Here is a 17,922-nt window from a genome sequence, read left to right on the forward strand (position 1 = left end):
AGCATTGTGTAACCTAAACTTCTTTGTCTCAATACATTGCATTCTGGGAAAACGGTCTGAGAAAACAAGCTGTCAGAATTCCTTCACTACATAGTTCACTATATGGCGCGTTTGCTATTTTGTAGTGCTGTTCGAATCCACAACTCCAAAATCAAGTGCCCTAGAAATTTCCAAGAAGTCTCTGCAAAAAGTGTGCATCGATGCCCCCTACATTGGTAAATATAAACCACAATGCATTGGCTTTGAACAATTTTTGCAAAATAAATAAATGTAAATGTTTTTTTTTTTTCTATTGGTTTTCATCATCTGGAGTGTTTTCACAAAAAGTCGTCATGAAACGCTCACATCAATTTGATTTTTCACCTCGTGACATCGGGGACTTTATTTTCGCAGTTTAAAACAAATAAAAAAAATAAAAGTGAGCATGTTTTCCGATTTGCTTTTAAAATCCAGGGCACTAAATAGTCCCACACCATAGTTTTTTAGTACATTGGGAATTCGACATAGCCCAAGTTGCCAATCCTTTATGAAATTTTAAAATCGACTACAAATGGCAAGCTTTTCAATTGTCTTTATTGTGTGAAGTTTTACATAAGAATGATTAATGCGTATTACATGCCTGAATGGAATGACTTGTGCAAATGTACGCGGGTTCCTGATGGCATTCATTTCTCACATGTCCAACGCTGCTGCTTTCTGCTCGTATAAACAGAAGCCACTCTGATTGGGTTTGCCATCGACATACATTTTGCATATTTATTACAAAGTAGTTACTTAAGAGAATTTTAAAATGTAACATTCATGACTTGGCCCTAATGAAGTATTCACGCTGTTCATGATTCAAGTCTAGATAAGTCTGAGTTGTAGAAAAGGCAGCAGACTAATGAACCCCAGGTTGAGGGGAAAGAAATAGATTCCTGTCAGGGTCAAGAATGAACTCCGCATGAGAACCGATAATCGGCCTTGTACTTTGTGACATTTATTGTTTAAACTATTTTGTTTATTAATGAGCTTTGCCAAGTAATATTCATGAGTTTCTTGACGTAAAACAGTTTGTTGGAAGCCAGGTGGTAAATCAAAAGTGGCAACAGCTGGATGAAGTGACTTAATGAGGATGTAAACCACAGCTGACGACAATTTTCAGGTTTTCTTAAAAGAAACGACCACCTCTGATGTGCTGATCCTGTTATCACGTCACAGCTGATTTCACCACAGCGCATCTTGGCAGACTGAAGTCTCAGTATGCTGACGTGTAGCGTGGCAGCAGGAAAATTTATTAGAATTCATTTGTTTTTTTGGTGCAGCTGAAAATTAACGGGAGCTCATAAAGATATGTTAATCGCTTCGAACGGAACTTGTACCTTAAGGCAACACAGAAAAGCATACTGCTCCCTCTCAGTTAAACAAGTTGACTCCCCAATCCTTATCCTTATCACTCATTTTGATGAGCTGTCTGCGGGAAAACCAAATCTGGCCTAAGGCTGAGCTAACTAGAGTCCATATGCCCACAACAGGTGCTCTAGAGGCGGTGAAGACGGTGAGAAAAAAGAAGCATTGGTGTCAACTTTTGCATTCAAAGAGCCTTTAGTGTCACCTCACTAAATATGTTTGCTTCAATGCTCAAAGTACACACTGCTCTTATTCAAATGAAGTTCAAGATGTAATCTAAAGCTTTGTGGTTTCCTCCTCTGAATTTTGTACTTTCAATTAACTAGAAGGTATAAACAAGTACCGGTCTGATATTACAATCATTAAATATTTAAAATCTTTGACCCCCCCCCCCCCCCCCCCATCGAGACAAACTATCAAACTTGAGCAGTGTTTTACACATTTTTAAAATTATAAGTAACGTGAGATCATTTGTTTTCATAATTATTCCCTCAATTTACAATGCTATTGTCTCAGAATTGCAAAAGTACTCCATAACAATATAAAGTCTCATATGTCTTGCAAAGTAATTCTGCATTTAGATATGCTTCAATGTTTGGCAATAACATTATTTGGTTTGGGTAACATTAAGGCACCTGGACAGACTATTGGAGGACAGCCTTGCCCTACAACAGAACATATCTGTTGGCTCTGTGAAACAAGACTACGTATGTAATGGAGAAAAATAATCAAATTACAGTTTTAGGTCTGTACAGCCATAAGAAATTTGACTCAGTAATTTTAATTTGAAGTATATTAAAAGAAATAAAAATGAAAAGTCTGAAAGGTAAGGTTGAGTATTTTGGTCCTTTCCTTTGGTTGTTTATCCATCCTCATTTACTGCCTCATGGTCTCACAGCTTTTAATGTTTGTATTTTAAGTCATTGATCTGTAATGTCAAGGTTACTGTAATAAATTATTGTATTATTCACTACACAGCATCTAAAATCCTCATTTACCAGCTATGCTTTTGTGTCTAAACTCACTCTCCTAGTTCAGTATCAATTCAGATTAAAAACATACTTGTATTTTTAATCCTCCTATCAATCTTCCTTTTGCTATCATGCCTGCTTAACAGCAAAGCTGTCAAACTTCCACATTTTTGAAACAAGATTTTTTTTCTGAACCTCAGAAGCGGGAAATCTCAATCCTCAGGATTGGCGATTACACACAGAATAACGGGCTGAGCAGCAACAGCCCAAGACATTTATTTTGATTCTAAGAAGCCAGACTTTTGTTGCATTTATGCAACTTCAATGTTTAAAATGTAACCCAAGTCTTTTTTTGAGTAGTTTATTAGACATTGGTTACCTATCTGTATACTTCTTTTATGCTGTGTGAGCTTTCTGCTGTATTCTCTCATGTCCTTTTAACCTAGTCAGGAAAATTTCTGCTCACTTTTGGGAATGGAAGTTGTGAAAAGCTGAACTACCCCCTTGACGCTTCTTGAGGCTGAGGTGTTTTCCTTTTAGCGCTTAGCTGGGAATGTGTTGACTGACTCAGTATTGCTTGCTAGTTGTTGATAAAAGCATTCATTAATGTCTGAACGTAGTTTAAATATGCTAGAAGTCCACCCTACCATCCATGGCTTAAACTGTAACTACCATTTCCCAGTTGAATGACTAACCCAAAACATCTCAGACACATTCATTTGAAGAGCATTTAACTTGAAATGTTTAAATGCAAAGTAAGCCAGATGTTTTCAAGAACCTTGTATTGAACTTTTGACTGGTTACTAAAAAGAACTCTGTGTTCTATTTGAGGTTTAACAAGTCTGTCCTTTCTTACATCACATTATGGAGTTTGTTTTTCCCACTTAATGTTCCCTCTGTGCTTTATTTTTTTATTTTTTTGCAGGTGTCCTTGAAAAAACGGTGGATGGAGAAGCAGCTGCTCTCACCAAGGCTAAAACCCTATACAAGTCCTGTACCAATGAGAGTGAGTCAGCACTCGAAGGATTTTAATGTGCTTTTTCTTTAAAAATCCAAATTTCTCTTTAGTGCGTTGACAGATGGAGCATAAAAATCAAAGATTGGCTTAAATAATTTTAGATAAAAAGATGACTCATAAGTAATTTGAATTTAAGAAATGAGACCCTTAAAGTTATTTAAAATTAATGTTTTTTTTTGTGTTATTTTTCCCTCTTTACAGAACATATGAGGGTCAAATGTATATATTGCAAAACTCAATTCTCAGTTAGCAGCAAGAATTGGAACCTTAATTCTGCCATCACTACAGTGTTGGCTGGAATGAAAAACATTTGCTTTTCTCCAGAGCATAGCCAAGAAGTGAGGAGAAAAACAAAACACAGTAATATATCAAATGTAAATGCACTCTAACACTAAAGGAAGTACATAAACAGGGTATCTGTTTACTGAAGAATAAGATGTACAATTGCAGACATGTCTGCAATTGTACATCTAGATGAAATGTGTACTTTTTTGCCATCAATCATGCAACCGCATAGGGCTTTTTTGACAGGTTGTACAATATTGTAAAAATTAAATTGAAGTATTATTCAGATAAAAGGCAAAAATAACACTCCCCCCCCCCCCCTCCCCTTTAGCTCATATTGGTCTTTACAAATGCTAGCTTTTGGGTTGATCCGGTTTTATAAAATCTACTCTCCTGTGGTTGTAGAGTATGGCACACATGAACTCCTCATTTACTCTCTGGATCCATTGTTGCTCTTTCTAGTACAAAGGTTTGCAGAATTTCCCCTTTTATGATATAGTAAGGTTTGTTTCTATTCTCAACCTAAAAAATGTTAGTCTTCCATTGATTGCCAAGCCGGAACATCTGACCCTAACGGTCGTAGTGTTGAGCCACCTGGTAAGTTTCACTTGCGTTCAAATTTCAGTGTGACATGAGGGCATCGAGCAGTAACTAATAAAGAACTTAAAGGATGCTTTGTATGCATAAATGTGCAAGAATCTATTGTTTGACACAAGTTACAATGTGGACCAAAGCTTATATTTTGGTTTGACAGAGGCAGTAACTGCTGTCTGGTGTCTGTTTGCATTTGACTATGATCAAAGAGGTAACAGAGATGACACCTGACGGCTGGATCACTGCATAAATCCTCTATGTAGGGATTTCTTCTGCAAGCGTTTGTCACCTGCCAAATGTGCTGTCACATCTGGGAATATGTATAACATCACTTCTTGTATTATGCCTCGTCTATCTTTTAAAACCAAATTTAGAATTAAAAATAGTTCTAAATTGTAATTGTGAAGCATTTAAGAGTAAAGTCTGAAACCAATATATTTTTGGCAATAAATTGAATTAACTGAAACGAAATCCCCAAAGTTTTATAATTATTGCATTTCTTTATCTTAAATTTTGTGGTTTTACCTTTTTTGCTGTGAAAGGGTTTGTTTTGAAGCTTTAATTTTTGCTACTATGTGTTATTAAGGTTTAATAGAGCAAAGAGGAGGGGCTCCTTTACTCGATATGCTGCCAGATATGTTTGAGTGGCCCATAGCAGTGGACGGCTGGGAGGAAAAATACGGTACGTGCACTTATGCATGTCTCATTTATACGCATCAATATGAAGCCAAAAAAGTACATTTGAAAAAGTCTTATTTTTTTTCTGATTTCTTAAGGGGCAACATGGAGGTTGGAAGACGTCATTGCCAGGTTAAATGAGAAATATGGGACTCAACTACTGGTTAACTTCTTTGTTGGCACAGATGACAGAGACTCAAACTCTCACATTATCCATGTACGTTTGCACTTCTGAGTAGAAAAGCATTATCTCTCTGTGTTTATGAATTGGACACTTACCATTGTGTTCATGCAACCTTTTATTTTGAACAGTTTGACCAGCAGACAAGTCTTGGTCTGTTGTCCAGAGATTATTATGCATGTACTGGACCCTATGCAGAGGTTTGTGTAAAACACACAGACCCACACAAAACACGCATGGACAAACACTACTTTTGTATTAGTCCCACATTAACATTTGTTCTAGCTTTTTTTTTTTTTTTTTTTTTTTTTTTTTTTTTTTTAGCTTGCTTTTATTTTCTTATTTTTGTTCCCAAATTTTAATCAACTATAGGAGCATCAGCAAGAGGCACCAAACAACCATGAATTAGCTGTTTGACACTTACCATATGAGCAAATATGCATAATATGAAGAAAAGCATGCTCTGAAGCTTTAATTGGTAATTTAAAACCAATGAGGGAAATCAAATTTGCATTGCTCACAGTCTTGACCAGATGCTTTGCATCTGGATTGGTCTTGCTCTGCTGTAGTTCTTGTTAAAAGAATGAGCATCATCTCCTAGCTGGTTTGCAAAAGGGGAAAAAGACGGTGGTCACATGTGGATTTGTTTATATAAACACAATAGCATGTTGGTTTTTACAGGCATGTCGGGCCTATGAGCAGTTCATGATTGACCTAGCTAAGCTGATACGATCTGACCGTGGACTTAAGGTCAATGAAACCCTCATTAGAGAGGAAGTGGCACGAGTTATGGACCTGGAGAGAGACATTGCTAATGTAAGTTTCTTTTTTTTAATCAAAAAAGTGTTAAATATAATTTTTGTTTGTCATTTGCCTGAAGCTCATATGTGGCTTACATTTACCAAAGAAACTGCAAGTTAACTGAGAGTTCCATAAACAACCTTTCTTCCTTATCTGTGCGTCACATCTGGCCCACAAACATTTCCAGGTTTTGTGAGTAAGCCACAGATTTTCACAGATCTGTCTGTAGTGTTTCCTAACTAAAGTCCTGAGGTACCTCTACCCTACATGTTTAACTTTTTTCCCTTGTCTAACACTCTATTCATTTCATGTTTGCAGATATCAAAAATATGTCTTTAAAATTGGGTGTTCTAGACAAGGAGAGAAGAGGAAAGCATTGCAGGCCAGAGTTATTAAAGAGCAGAGCTGAAAAACACTGATGGGGAACAACAGAACAGATGTCTCACAAACCTCAGTAACCAAAGCTTATATCCACATCTTTACAAGTGGGACCAATGAAACAAATTTGAACACTGAAGCTGTGCTACTGCCCAGAAAGTTTTGATCTGCTCGAATAAAACCATTGACAATGCAGACAGCCTTTATCTGTGCTAAGGTTCAAGCACCAAGCCCATTCATTTTATTATTCAAACCTTGTATTGGCTGCAGGCTTTCTATAGGTTGTAAATTGGTATATGTTGAGGTAGTTCCATCCTAAACCAGTATGTCTGTTTTGTTCCATTGTAGCTTTTGCTTTTTAGCCTTTTTTTTTTTTTTTTTCTGGCGTGTGACATTTATTGGGAAAAGGTCCTGCAGGAGACATTAAAAGTTGTTTCAACTTAGACTACTAGGTAGCCTGTAAATAATGCTGCCATAGAACAGCTCACTGCTCCCCGCACTTTGACGGAGCTGTTTTTGTACAAACTGTGGGTCATTTTTATCTTTAAACCTGCAAAGCGTTTATTTTTTTCCTAGCTGAGTGAGCTTTCATCTAGTGCTTGTTTTTGTCAGTCTGAAGCAAGATGCTTTTAATCCAACACAGCTTTGCACGTACATCACCACACTTCCACTATGCTGTTATGTCATTCTCCACCGGTCTCTAATCTCCTCAGTTCCACTTACAAACATGCTTCAGCTCCCCTACACTCGACTGCTCACTTTTTACAAGACCAGTAAACTGCTGAAGCTCTTGACGTTTACGGCCTTGAGGCCTTCTGGGATGCTAAATATGTTTGATGCCTCTGGAGCCGCTTTGAAAGTGTTCACATGTGTCGGGAAACAACAGGGCTGTGATGGCATCGTTGTTTGTCTTTTTTTTTTTTTTTTTTTTTTTTTTTCCAAGGCCACCGATACCCCAGAGGATAGAAACAACCCAGTCCTGCTTTATAATAAGATGGAACTTGGTGACTTGAATACCAACTTTACTCTTGAGGTTGATTCTAAGGTAAAAAAAAAAAAAGTTAGCCTTGCTTAACAGTCCTTTACTCGTGCTTTGCTACTCTTAATTTTGTTTTCCAACTTAATGATTTGTTTTCTCTTTCTTTATTACCTAACCTCAAGGTATTTGACTGGAGTCACTTTACAGCTAAGATCATGGATGCGGTGAATATCAACATTTCTGACTCTGAGAAAATCATAAACTACTCTCCAAACTATTACAGAAGACTCAACCTTGTTTTGGCCAAATATAATAAGAGGTTTGTTTTTTCATGTGTCTGTAGGTGGGGTTGTGTGCATCTTTGTGGTGGTAGGAGCATATGTGGTATGCTATAAAAACAGCTGGGCAGTCTCTTTAATCATGTTTTCTCTACTCTCAGGGATCTGCAGAACTACATGGTGTGGCGTTTTGCTATGAACATGGTGGTGGGCCTGAGCAGAGCTTACAGAGACACCAGGAAAGCTTTCCGTAAGGTATGTAGCCATTGCTCTGAAGGTGACTTTGAGATGGCTAAACACATAGAAAGCAATACTGCCTAACCAACTGGATGAGTTTAAGATGAGAGGAAAGTATTTTTATTCAACTCCCTCACTCTTGTTTTGCTTTTTTTTATTAGTAGGCTTCAGTCTGACTGTTAATTTAGCCTTCTATTGTTTTCATTTAGTATTTTTAAAACTAAATTCCATATTTCTTATCTTTTTATATACAGATAATCTGATCTAGTTGGCAGACTGTACTGTCAAATGTGTGCTGGGACAGTTACACTGTGGGTTGTTCCATTTTGTCACCATCTGAATGTGATCTGAACTTTTTAGGAGGTGTTGGGTCAGTGGGTTCTGACCAAATTCCAGATCCCATCATTTTTTAGAATGGAAACGCCATAAATAGTATGTGGTGTGGACTTGTATGGTGCTTGTCCACCTTTTTCCAAGTCTTAAAATATTTTTTAAATTGTTCCTATTCCCTTATTCACAAATTAATTCATATTCTCCAATGGCAGCAAAGCAGGAACTGCATTTCCTGCAGTTAGAATTTGCTGCTCTACCCCTGCACTACCCCCCCCCCCCCCCCCCATACTGTTTGGATTTACCCTGAAGGAGAACAGAAATGTAATTGTAACTGCAAAAATGATGCTAACATGCAGGTTTGTAGCACAATAAACATATTGATATAAAATATAAAATCATATAATAAAATTTCCACGAAATCAGAGACTGCTGTGTCTGAAGGTTTTTACTTTGTCATGAACTATGTGGTGATGTTGTCACTGAATCTCAACTCTTACTTTAATTCATAACATAGAGAAAAAACAAGCTTGACAAATTTTGGAGCACGAGAAGTTCCAAAAATTAACAAGTTAAATTGTAAATTGAGAGTAAATAAGATTATATAAAAACACCCACAAAAAATGTCTTTAATTCTAGTCACACAAATGAACATTATTGGTTGTAAGGATATTGTTGTAAAGTTGTGCATTAAGTAAATAGTCTTATCACTGAAATGCCAGTTATTTTTCTTTTTAAACCATCTTCAAATACAGAACATATGTTGCCTCCCAACATTGAGTTTCACAAATCAAACTTCACTTGACATTTTTTTTTATCAAAGGTCTCACTGACTCCAGAGAGCCAGCATGCATTAGACCAAACCTGCTGATTATTTCTGTAGTTTATTTTTGTATTTCACATCTATTATTTTTAAAATATAAATGCAAATTGTAACACATTTTTGAATAGCGTTGCTTTTTTTTACCTGTATTTATCAAGTTGGTTTGAGGAAAAAAAAGTGAAATCTAAATGTTATTAGAAGAAATCTTAGAAGAAAAGTTTTAAATATTTTTTATTGCTGTTGGGCTGTGAATGGTCCCTTAACTCACTATGTGATTTTTCTCAGAATCAATGATTATATATAACTTTTGAGCAGTTTCCTGTGAATCTAGTTTTCCATCAAGTGTTGCCCAGTGGATTGAAAGCTCACCTAAAGGCTCTTAACCAAATATTGCCAAGTTACAAAAGGGAATTAAACTGCATTAGGATAAAATTTTTGGAAAAGGTGTCAGTGTTTTTGCTCTTCCACTAGGTATATAGCATTCACCTTTTATCCTGTTGTCTAAACTGTTACGATGAGTTTGGTGACAAATATGTTGACAACTTTGGCATATATAATTGAGGTTGTTTTTTTTTTCTTGTTTGCTGCAGGCACTGTCTGGCACAACATCGGAAGCAGCTGTGTGGAGACAGTGTGCACTTTATGTCAACAACAACATGGACAACGCTGTGGGACGGCTGTATGTACAGGAGGCCTTCTCTGAAAAGAGTAAAGAACTGGTGAGAAAGTTTTGATTATTGCAAAAATGTGAGATAAAGCACCTGCAGGGAAATGCAAAAATACTTTACATGCTTGTGCTTACTACCTTTTATGCATTCAGTATGAAGTGTGCCTTTTGTCCACGTGTGTGTGTGTGTGGGTGTGTGTAGGTGTGTGTGTGTGTGGGGGGGTGTGTGTGTGTGTGTGTGTGTGTGTGTGTGTGTGTATGCTAGTTTTGGCAGGTGACTGAATACTTTCTTCAAATTCTGTGTGTAATTCTGAGTATGTCAGATTCCGCACATTTCAGTCATTCTGTGGCTGCATACCTACTTTGGCATGAACTTCTCAAACAAGTGCTTCTGTGTCTGGTTAAATGAAAATCAATGTGCAGCTGCTGTGTCCATTTATTATATATCACAACCTACTTTCTCAAATGTCTGGCCATGCAGCATGTGCGCAAGTTGTCCAGCAGCTGGGACACGGATTGTACTCCCCAGGAGCCCCTCTGCAGCCACAAAGCAACAGATCAACACTTGACTTCAGATTTTCCATTTTTTTTTTTTATCATAGCAGATCATATTAAAGTGCCTGTGTGGAAAAATTTAAAACTGACAGTTTTTCACCTGAATGATGAAAACAATGAAACTCAGTAGTACAGTGATATTTTACAGCAATATTTTTGAAGAAGTACTTCAAATGGTTAATCTCTTTGCTTTAGAATTAAACCAGTCTGGTTTCTTCTCCCTTTTTTTAAGAGGGGGAGGGGGGGTACTAGTTATGTAATTTTGATTAAATATATTTGTTCATGTTTGAAACTTATCCGTACTCTTGGCTCAAAGTGAAGTCTGTCCTAGAATAAGTGCAGGATGTGAGGAGAAAAATGTCAAAACCTTTTGACCTATAATGAAGGATCCAGCTGAAGCATATGCAGATAATCCACTCTGCAGTGAATTTAGAGGCTATACCTGCTAAAAACAAATCTGTCACAAAAATACTTCCAATTCAAGTAGATCATTCTGGTTGTTTAGGAAAATCTATGAAAACTTCAAGAAGTCTAACCACAGAAATCGTTAGATGAAAGGTGGAAATTATTTTAAGTTCCTTCTGTTGTATTTTTTTTGTCAGGTGGTTAAACTTTCAGTTGAGGTTAACACTCAAATTTGGTAAAATCAAAATGTTTTTGGCAAATGTTTCTGCGCAAGTTACCATTTATGGTCTTACAGTTTGGATCTTCTCATTTAAATTTGTGTTGTTGATTTTCACCTCATATCTTTGGATGTACCTTAAACTGTTTAAAAAAGTTAGAAGTACAGATTGACATATAGCAGATTGTTTTGGGTCTGCTTTAAGTTTTAGGTATTAAATGGCTAAATGTTTTGTTTTTGGTAACCCATTTCTCAGGGAAAAGTGGCACCAAATACAAAGATGAGCATATTTTTTTACTTTTTTTTTTAATTTTGATGCTTTCATTCTCTAGCAGTAACATTTTTTGTATGTTTTGTTGCATGGTGAGATCAGATGGAGGAGATGATTAAAGACATCCGGGAAGTTTTCATTAGTAACATGGATGATCTGTCCTGGATGGATGCAGAGACAAAAAAAGCAGCTGAGGAGAAAGTATGAAATGAAAAGACAACATTCAATTCTTTTCTTCTGAATAGCTGATACCTTAATTCCTCTTCCATTTTTGTGTGCGTAGGCCCGAGCCATTCGTGAACGGATTGGCTACTCCGACACCATCATGGACGATGAACACCTCAACAATGAGTACAAAGATGTAAGTCTGTTTGAAAAGATGCAGCATAAATGTTTTCCATCTTTCATTGAATTTGTGCAGCAGAATACAGGCTGGCTTCATTAAAGCCACATTTCAGTTCTTTGAAAATATCCCTGCAAACTCTCTGCTTTCGTGAGGTCTGCTGGATGAATGTATGACAAAGTGTTGATGGCTCTCATCACTGTTAATCCTCATATTTCTGTGTGGTCGTGCCAGCTGAGCTACAATGCAGAAAAGTACTTTGAAAACATCCTACAGAACCTGGAGTATGTGCAGAAAAAACGCCTCCGGAAACTTCGAGTGAAAGTCAACAAAGATGAGTAAGTTTTCTCAGAGCGGTGGATTTAAAAGGTCTGGTCCAGATGTGTTGAAATTAAAAGCTGCAGTGTAAAATTGTGAAATCACTAGTTCTAAATGACTTTGTTTATGATGCATTTGCTTCGACCTGCCACACTATAAGCTTCACTTTTAGCTCTGTGCGTTGACTCTCCCACACAAACGCCTACTCACGTTTGGAGTTTATGATTGCAAAGCAGAACTCTTAGATTGGCCAAGGTATTAATAGCTACAGGCTAATTTTAATGTTTTGTAACTTTTCCTTTTCGGTCCAGCTTGGTTGCGCCCCAATGCGCCTCAAACACAATCATTTAATTCCACCACTCTTTATTTTTCCAGGTGGGTAACTGGGGCTGCTGTCGTCAATGCCTTCTACTCAGCCAGCAAAAATCAAATAGGTATTTTGCCTCTGCATGGGTGAGCACATTCAGAAGTAAACAAAAATAATGCAATTCAGTATTTATTTACCTTTATTCTGTGGTCAGTCTTCCCTGCAGGCATCCTCCAGCCCCCTTTCTTCAGCAAAGGCCAAGCTAAATCTCTAAACTATGGAGGCATTGGCATGGTAATCGGTCACGAGATCACGCATGGCTTTGATGACAATGGTATGATTTTCTACTCTGTCGCTCTGCTCCCCACTCGGGGGGATTTTGGCAGATTGAATTAATCTTTGGGGGGGTGGGGAGTCTTTTTATTTTGTAACGGACACAGCTTCAGAAAAAAGTTCTTTGTCATTCAATTTATGTGTTCCACCTCAGGACACTACTCACCACGCTCATGTGAAATTGTTTTTCCACTTCAGGGATGTTTACTTTAATACCAATAATTGCCTCAAACATGAGTGAGAGAAATGTCTGCAGGGTTTAAATTCCAATAAGACGCTGGATGGTTTTGTTTTTTTCTTATCTAGTAATTGTGCCTTTTCTTCCACTTAGGGCGCAACTATGATAAGGATGGAGACTTGAAGGACTGGTGGACACCAGACTCCACTCGCAGATTTCTGGAACAGTCAAACTGCATCGTTGATCAGTATAGCAACTTCTCTTGGGAGCTGGCCAATGGACTACATGTACATTCCTGCAAATACCATCTCCCTTTTCTCACTCTCTTTAAAAGCGTTGACATTTTCTGACATTTTTCCAGATGTCCTCACATCTCTGCATTGGCTCATTTACGGGTTTTCTAGTTACATTTTCAGGCTTATCTAACTATCATTTTTCAGTCTGTAACGGAGTACTGCAAAATCATCTCCTACCTGCTTCAGGCTTCTTTATTAATTTCTGTTGACATGTGAGAATCTTTGCTTCCTTGTCTTTACTCATCCTACTCATTCTTCGGAACAATGTTTTCCATTATCCTCAAGGAAAAAATTTCATAACCCCCTCCCAAAAAATGATGTATCTGATGTATGCCTGATAGCTGGAGTTTACTGGAATACAGAGAAGTATTACTCATCTTCTGTGCTCTCTGCCCCCCCCCCCCCCCCCAGTTAAATGGTAACAACACCCTCGGGGAGAATATTGCAGACAATGGAGGGATACGTCAGGCGTACCAGGTATGGGGTTGAAAATAGAAGTTGCATTCTCCTTCATTGATTAGTCTTGAGACCTTTTTTCTTTTTTTTTTCTTTTTTTTTTTTTGGGAAATATTTAATATTTCTTTAATTTTTTTCCAAGTTACTGACTAGTTTGCTTAAATCAGTTATTAAAGTGAGAAATATTGTTTTATAACATTTTGTATTTGGACCTAAATGTTGGTTTGATAATGACCTTTTCTAACAGTTCTCTTTGGCAATAAAATGTTACTTTTTGTTACCATTTTAAAATATGCTATATTTGTAGGCTGAAGAGCAGAGCTCATGTATTCACGGAAAATTTGCCAAATCTTCAAATTTGTATTTTTTTTTTTATTTTTCTTTTTTTAGCTTCTTCTATCCTTGTGGGGTGTAATGCCACAGATCAGTATTTCTTATTGAACTGAAATGGAGAATAGAGAAGGTTTTCTAAGGTGTTCAGCCACCCTCGTCAACGCACGTTTAAGCGACCAATTTCATTGAAAAGTCTATTTAAACGCGTTTCAGGTTCACACACTGAGGCTCGTTTTAGATAAACACATTAGTTGTCAAATTCTAAACTTGTTTCTATAAAGTTTATTTAATCAAACGAGTAAACTATAAAATATCCTGTTTGGCTTTGGCATAAAAGGCTTGGCAAACTATTTATCTGCACAAATAGAAAACCCCATGTTCCTTATAAATGTGGAACTTTTTAAACTGGACAATAATCAGGCTTTCTAACTGAATATTAAGTGCCAAGGAGCATTTGTTTTTTTCAAACAAAAAATATTCCAAGCACAAATGTTATTTTTTTATGCTACCGTATATGTGCAGTAAGCTGTCGGGCACTTGATTTTAAAAGATAAACTTTGCTGTGATGACATGAATGAGAACTCTCTGAAACAAAATGGCTAATGGTCTTTTATATTGATTTTATCAGTGAAATGATCATGGACATTATCCATGATTTTGAGGGCTAACTTTGGCATATCTTAAGGCCTACAGAAACCATGTGAAGGACCATGGTGAGGAGCCACCGCTACCTGGCATTGATCTTTCCCATGATCAACTCTTCTTTCTGAACTTTGCTCAGGTAATTTATAGGTAAAATAAAAATAAAGAAAAACAGCGACTATGCTGGTCTTTCAGTTTTATTACGTAGAAACAGTGGGGAAAAAAATACTCTTTGAATTTTCACTGAATTTGTGATGCACAAATGTTGCACTGACTCCTGAGGAAATGTGAGCCATAATTTACCTGAGGTACACATATTAATCAACTTATTATTGTGTGGGGTTTATGTTAGACTTTAATTAAAGGCAAAAAATTACTTTTTTTTTTTTTTATTCATACAGATGACGCGACCAGGTGTATAACATTTGTGAACCAAAGTTGGATTTAAGCCCGTTTTGTTTGCAGCATCGATGTGGTGTGACCATTAAAAACGTTCTTAAAATTTGTTGCTAATTTCCATATTGACACAAATTATAACCACAGCCCTCTGAAATGCATCCTTGTATGAAAAAAAGGAGCATTCGGCCGAACATGTTTCACGCCGCGTGAGCGTCCAGTTTTAATGTTAAGTCAATGTACAGATGGGATCAGAGTAGTACTTATAGATCTGCACAGTGGAGACAAACAGCTTCAGCAGTTTAAGTTTTTCAATAAACTTCAGCTTCTTCTTCTTAATTGCATAAAGTTATGAAATTAAAGAAACCACCTCTAGCAATTATGCAATCAAACGTATTTCCGCAGGAAATGCAACTTTTCTAGTTTGTATTGAGATAATAGTTTTTATCTCCCCCTCGGACTAATAGCGGACAGCAAGTCCTCAAACTGGGTCACAGAGAAACTGAAGCACGGCTGAATACGGAAATTATCATCCAGACGCAGCTTCTGCAGTAAATGGTGAACCTCACAGTACTGGGAGACTCTCTGAATGATCTGATGATTCATGATTACCGAGACATTTTGTAGAGTTCTTTAAAATAAATGAACCTGATCTCTCAACATCATGTGTTCAATGCATTATGTATTATGTATGTTTTTTTGTTTATTTAATGTACAGATTAGTCCTATTCCATCTGTGTTGTTATAAAGTAACTTCTCTCCTCTAGGTGTGGTGTGGAACACACCGACCAGAACAAGCGGTTAACTCCATCAAAGTAGACGTGCACAGTCCAGGGAAATTCAGGTGAAGTCAATTAAACAATGGTTACTTTACCTTAAGCTGTAGGGCTGATAAACGATGGGAAACAAATTATTGTAACATTTTTAATAAAACCGTTCAAAGAATATGCCTCATATGAACATCTGAGTTAAACTGCAACATTGTGTGCTTGTTTTTCAGGGTACTAGGCTCCCTACAGAATTTCCCAGAATTTGCCAAAGCGTTCAGCTGTAACAAAAGCAGCTACATGATCCCTGACAATGTCTGCCGTGTGTGGTGATCTAAGGATCTCTGGGATGGGGTGTCCCTCCCTCCTGACTGTTGGAGCACTCAAGTATTTCAGTGTGGTGGAAGCAGCAATTAGCCCTGTACTGGATGGACTATGGCTGGTGGACTGACACTGCAGTACGCATCATCTAAAGACAATAGCAGACTGTACCTTCTTGGTGGATGAAGCACTGTTTTTCCTTTTCTTTCAAACTGATAATAGTTTATTAAAAATAGCCTCAATTATTCTCTTGATGACTGGATTCAATCAATTCCCCCCCCCCCCCCCCCCTCTTACAGTCTTAAGTAATCATCTTGCCACTGTGGTTTCAAATGCAGACACGAGTATGACCCAGTGAAAAAGCTCTACAAGCGGTTGGCAAAAGTGGCAGACAAAAAAACTGTTATCAGCCCACTGGCATATGAATACACACCCACTCACACATGCAACACTGCCGAACCGCTGCATTGTATGTGGGACTAAGCTGTTCAACTCTCTAAACCTCAGCTGCTTTCAGCCTCTATTAACATGCAGATACAGTATGTGTTCTTGCAATGTTCTTTCTTTATAGAACCAGAATAATCTACAAAAAACTCAATTTTATTTGAACAGACAAGTATAGTGTTTCAGCAGTTATTTCAGTGTGTGATACAACGGTTGAGGTAATGACTATTGCAGTTGACAGTTGGCTGCTGTTCAGTAGCAGAATGACGATAATTAACCAAAATGAAGTTTTTGCCTTTAAGATGACAGCTGGTCATGAATCACCAAAATGACAATCTACAGTTTTCAGAGCCTTGTTTTTCTTTATCCTTTTGGATGAAGTTGTGTTCCTATGTGAATGTTTTATATGTTCCAGTCTTTGTAAATCATTTATCACTGCCTACTTTTGTCAAGCTAATTCGTATGCCTTACAGTTGTGTTACAGCCTGTGTGAATTTTGGGATGTCGGTCTAAGAACAAAGGAACTTTATTAATGTTTAAGTAGTTTGGAATGATTTTTTTTTTGTGCTTGTTACATAACCATATAACCATCACAACACCAGTCTGTGTCAGCCAGCTGGGAGCTAGCTAAGGCTAGGAACACAGCAGGAAGTGCTCAGCTGGCTCTCCAAAATAAGATGCCTAAAAACACCAATTAAACTGAATAATTACCACACATCGTTTATATTTAATTAGGACCAAAACAAGAGGTTATAGGCCGATTCAGCAGGAGGTAGCTTAAAGTCACTTTGAGTTACTGCTTGGATCACTGACTTCAATCAGTACCTGCTAGTTGCTTAGCAACCTAATGATGACAGGAGACGTTTAATTTGTAGTTTACTAATTAACAGACGTAAAAATAAGTGCATTTGACAGTTGTTTCAACAGCCATCATTTTGAATGTAACTCTTAGTTTACAGAGCTGCTTTTTTTCAGGTCTAAGCCACTAAAGGCAAGTAAAACATTTTATCTCCATCCATCGCTTAATACCCAAAATACATATCTTTTTTAAATGTAATATCTAAAATGAAATTACAAATTAACTGATCATTGAATGTCAACTTTTTTTTCTTTCTACAATGCATTGTTTTAAAGATTGTATCAAGGCAGTGGATCCAGCAATCTCTGGCTTTATTTTCAGGCTGTCATGCTTTGGTTAAAAATGGAAAAAAAATGCCTTTAATATAAAGATTTGTGCAATAAATTTTGTGCAGTGATCACATTACTACTTCAATTAACACCATTCTTGTCCAGTCTTTACAGAGTCTTGGTTACACTGGTCTTATGAAAGCTTTTGTTTGTCTCCTGTACTCTTCTTTTAATTTTCTCGCGCTGTGTTCAGCTTCAGTTGTTTAAATACAGAAATACCTCAGTTGCCTGTATTTTAATACTTTATAACTGATCATCCTAAACTTGTTTAATTTCCAATAAATCTTTAATATCAGTTGACAGATTTACATATTTTGTGCAAATATCTGACTTTTGTGATCATAAAAGAGTGAATCTTGTTCTCCCGTATCCTTGTCTGGTCCTTTCCAGGTGTAAACGTCTATCAAAGAGTCTATAAACTGGTGAAGTCTCCTCTCAGTCCAAGACCCAATGTGACAGTCATTTATGTGCACCAGTGAGAGTTAGTTTTTCTTGGTGGACCAAGGTCACCTTGATGAAGCTACAGCAGTCTTTCTGTGAAAG

General features: G+C 37.1%; 1 protein-coding gene across 8 annotated transcripts in view; it reads left to right on the forward strand.

Annotated features, from left to right (window-relative positions):
* Nucleotides 1-17,687, forward strand: part of LOC101170860 (neprilysin) — a 62,421-nt gene extending 44,734 nt beyond the window's left edge. For all 8 annotated transcript variants that reach the window (XM_078929430.1, XM_078929429.1, XM_023961640.2 and 5 more), the window contains 19 exons: nucleotides 3,286-3,366; nucleotides 4,844-4,939; nucleotides 5,034-5,152; nucleotides 5,248-5,316; nucleotides 5,798-5,932; nucleotides 7,239-7,340; nucleotides 7,457-7,593; nucleotides 7,714-7,807; nucleotides 9,533-9,661; nucleotides 11,160-11,258; nucleotides 11,341-11,418; nucleotides 11,635-11,738; nucleotides 12,094-12,152; nucleotides 12,240-12,359; nucleotides 12,690-12,823; nucleotides 13,244-13,309; nucleotides 14,307-14,402; nucleotides 15,427-15,503; nucleotides 15,660-17,687. In XM_078929430.1, the coding sequence (XP_078785556.1) occupies nucleotides 3,286-3,366; nucleotides 4,844-4,939; nucleotides 5,034-5,152; nucleotides 5,248-5,316; nucleotides 5,798-5,932; nucleotides 7,239-7,340; nucleotides 7,457-7,593; nucleotides 7,714-7,807; nucleotides 9,533-9,661; nucleotides 11,160-11,258; nucleotides 11,341-11,418; nucleotides 11,635-11,738; nucleotides 12,094-12,152; nucleotides 12,240-12,359; nucleotides 12,690-12,823; nucleotides 13,244-13,309; nucleotides 14,307-14,402; nucleotides 15,427-15,503; nucleotides 15,660-15,759 (1,895 nt within the window). In that variant the 3' untranslated portion in view covers nucleotides 15,760-17,687. The remainder of the gene's footprint in view (nucleotides 1-3,285; nucleotides 3,367-4,843; nucleotides 4,940-5,033; nucleotides 5,153-5,247; nucleotides 5,317-5,797; nucleotides 5,933-7,238; nucleotides 7,341-7,456; nucleotides 7,594-7,713; nucleotides 7,808-9,532; nucleotides 9,662-11,159; nucleotides 11,259-11,340; nucleotides 11,419-11,634; nucleotides 11,739-12,093; nucleotides 12,153-12,239; nucleotides 12,360-12,689; nucleotides 12,824-13,243; nucleotides 13,310-14,306; nucleotides 14,403-15,426; nucleotides 15,504-15,659) is intronic.
* Nucleotides 17,688-17,922: the final 235 nt, after the last annotated feature.

This window comes from Oryzias latipes, chromosome 13 (genome assembly GCF_053564925.1).
Source record: "Oryzias latipes strain Hd-rR chromosome 13, Olatipes_Hd-rR_3.1".
Taxonomy (NCBI): domain Eukaryota; kingdom Metazoa; phylum Chordata; class Actinopteri; order Beloniformes; family Adrianichthyidae; genus Oryzias; species Oryzias latipes.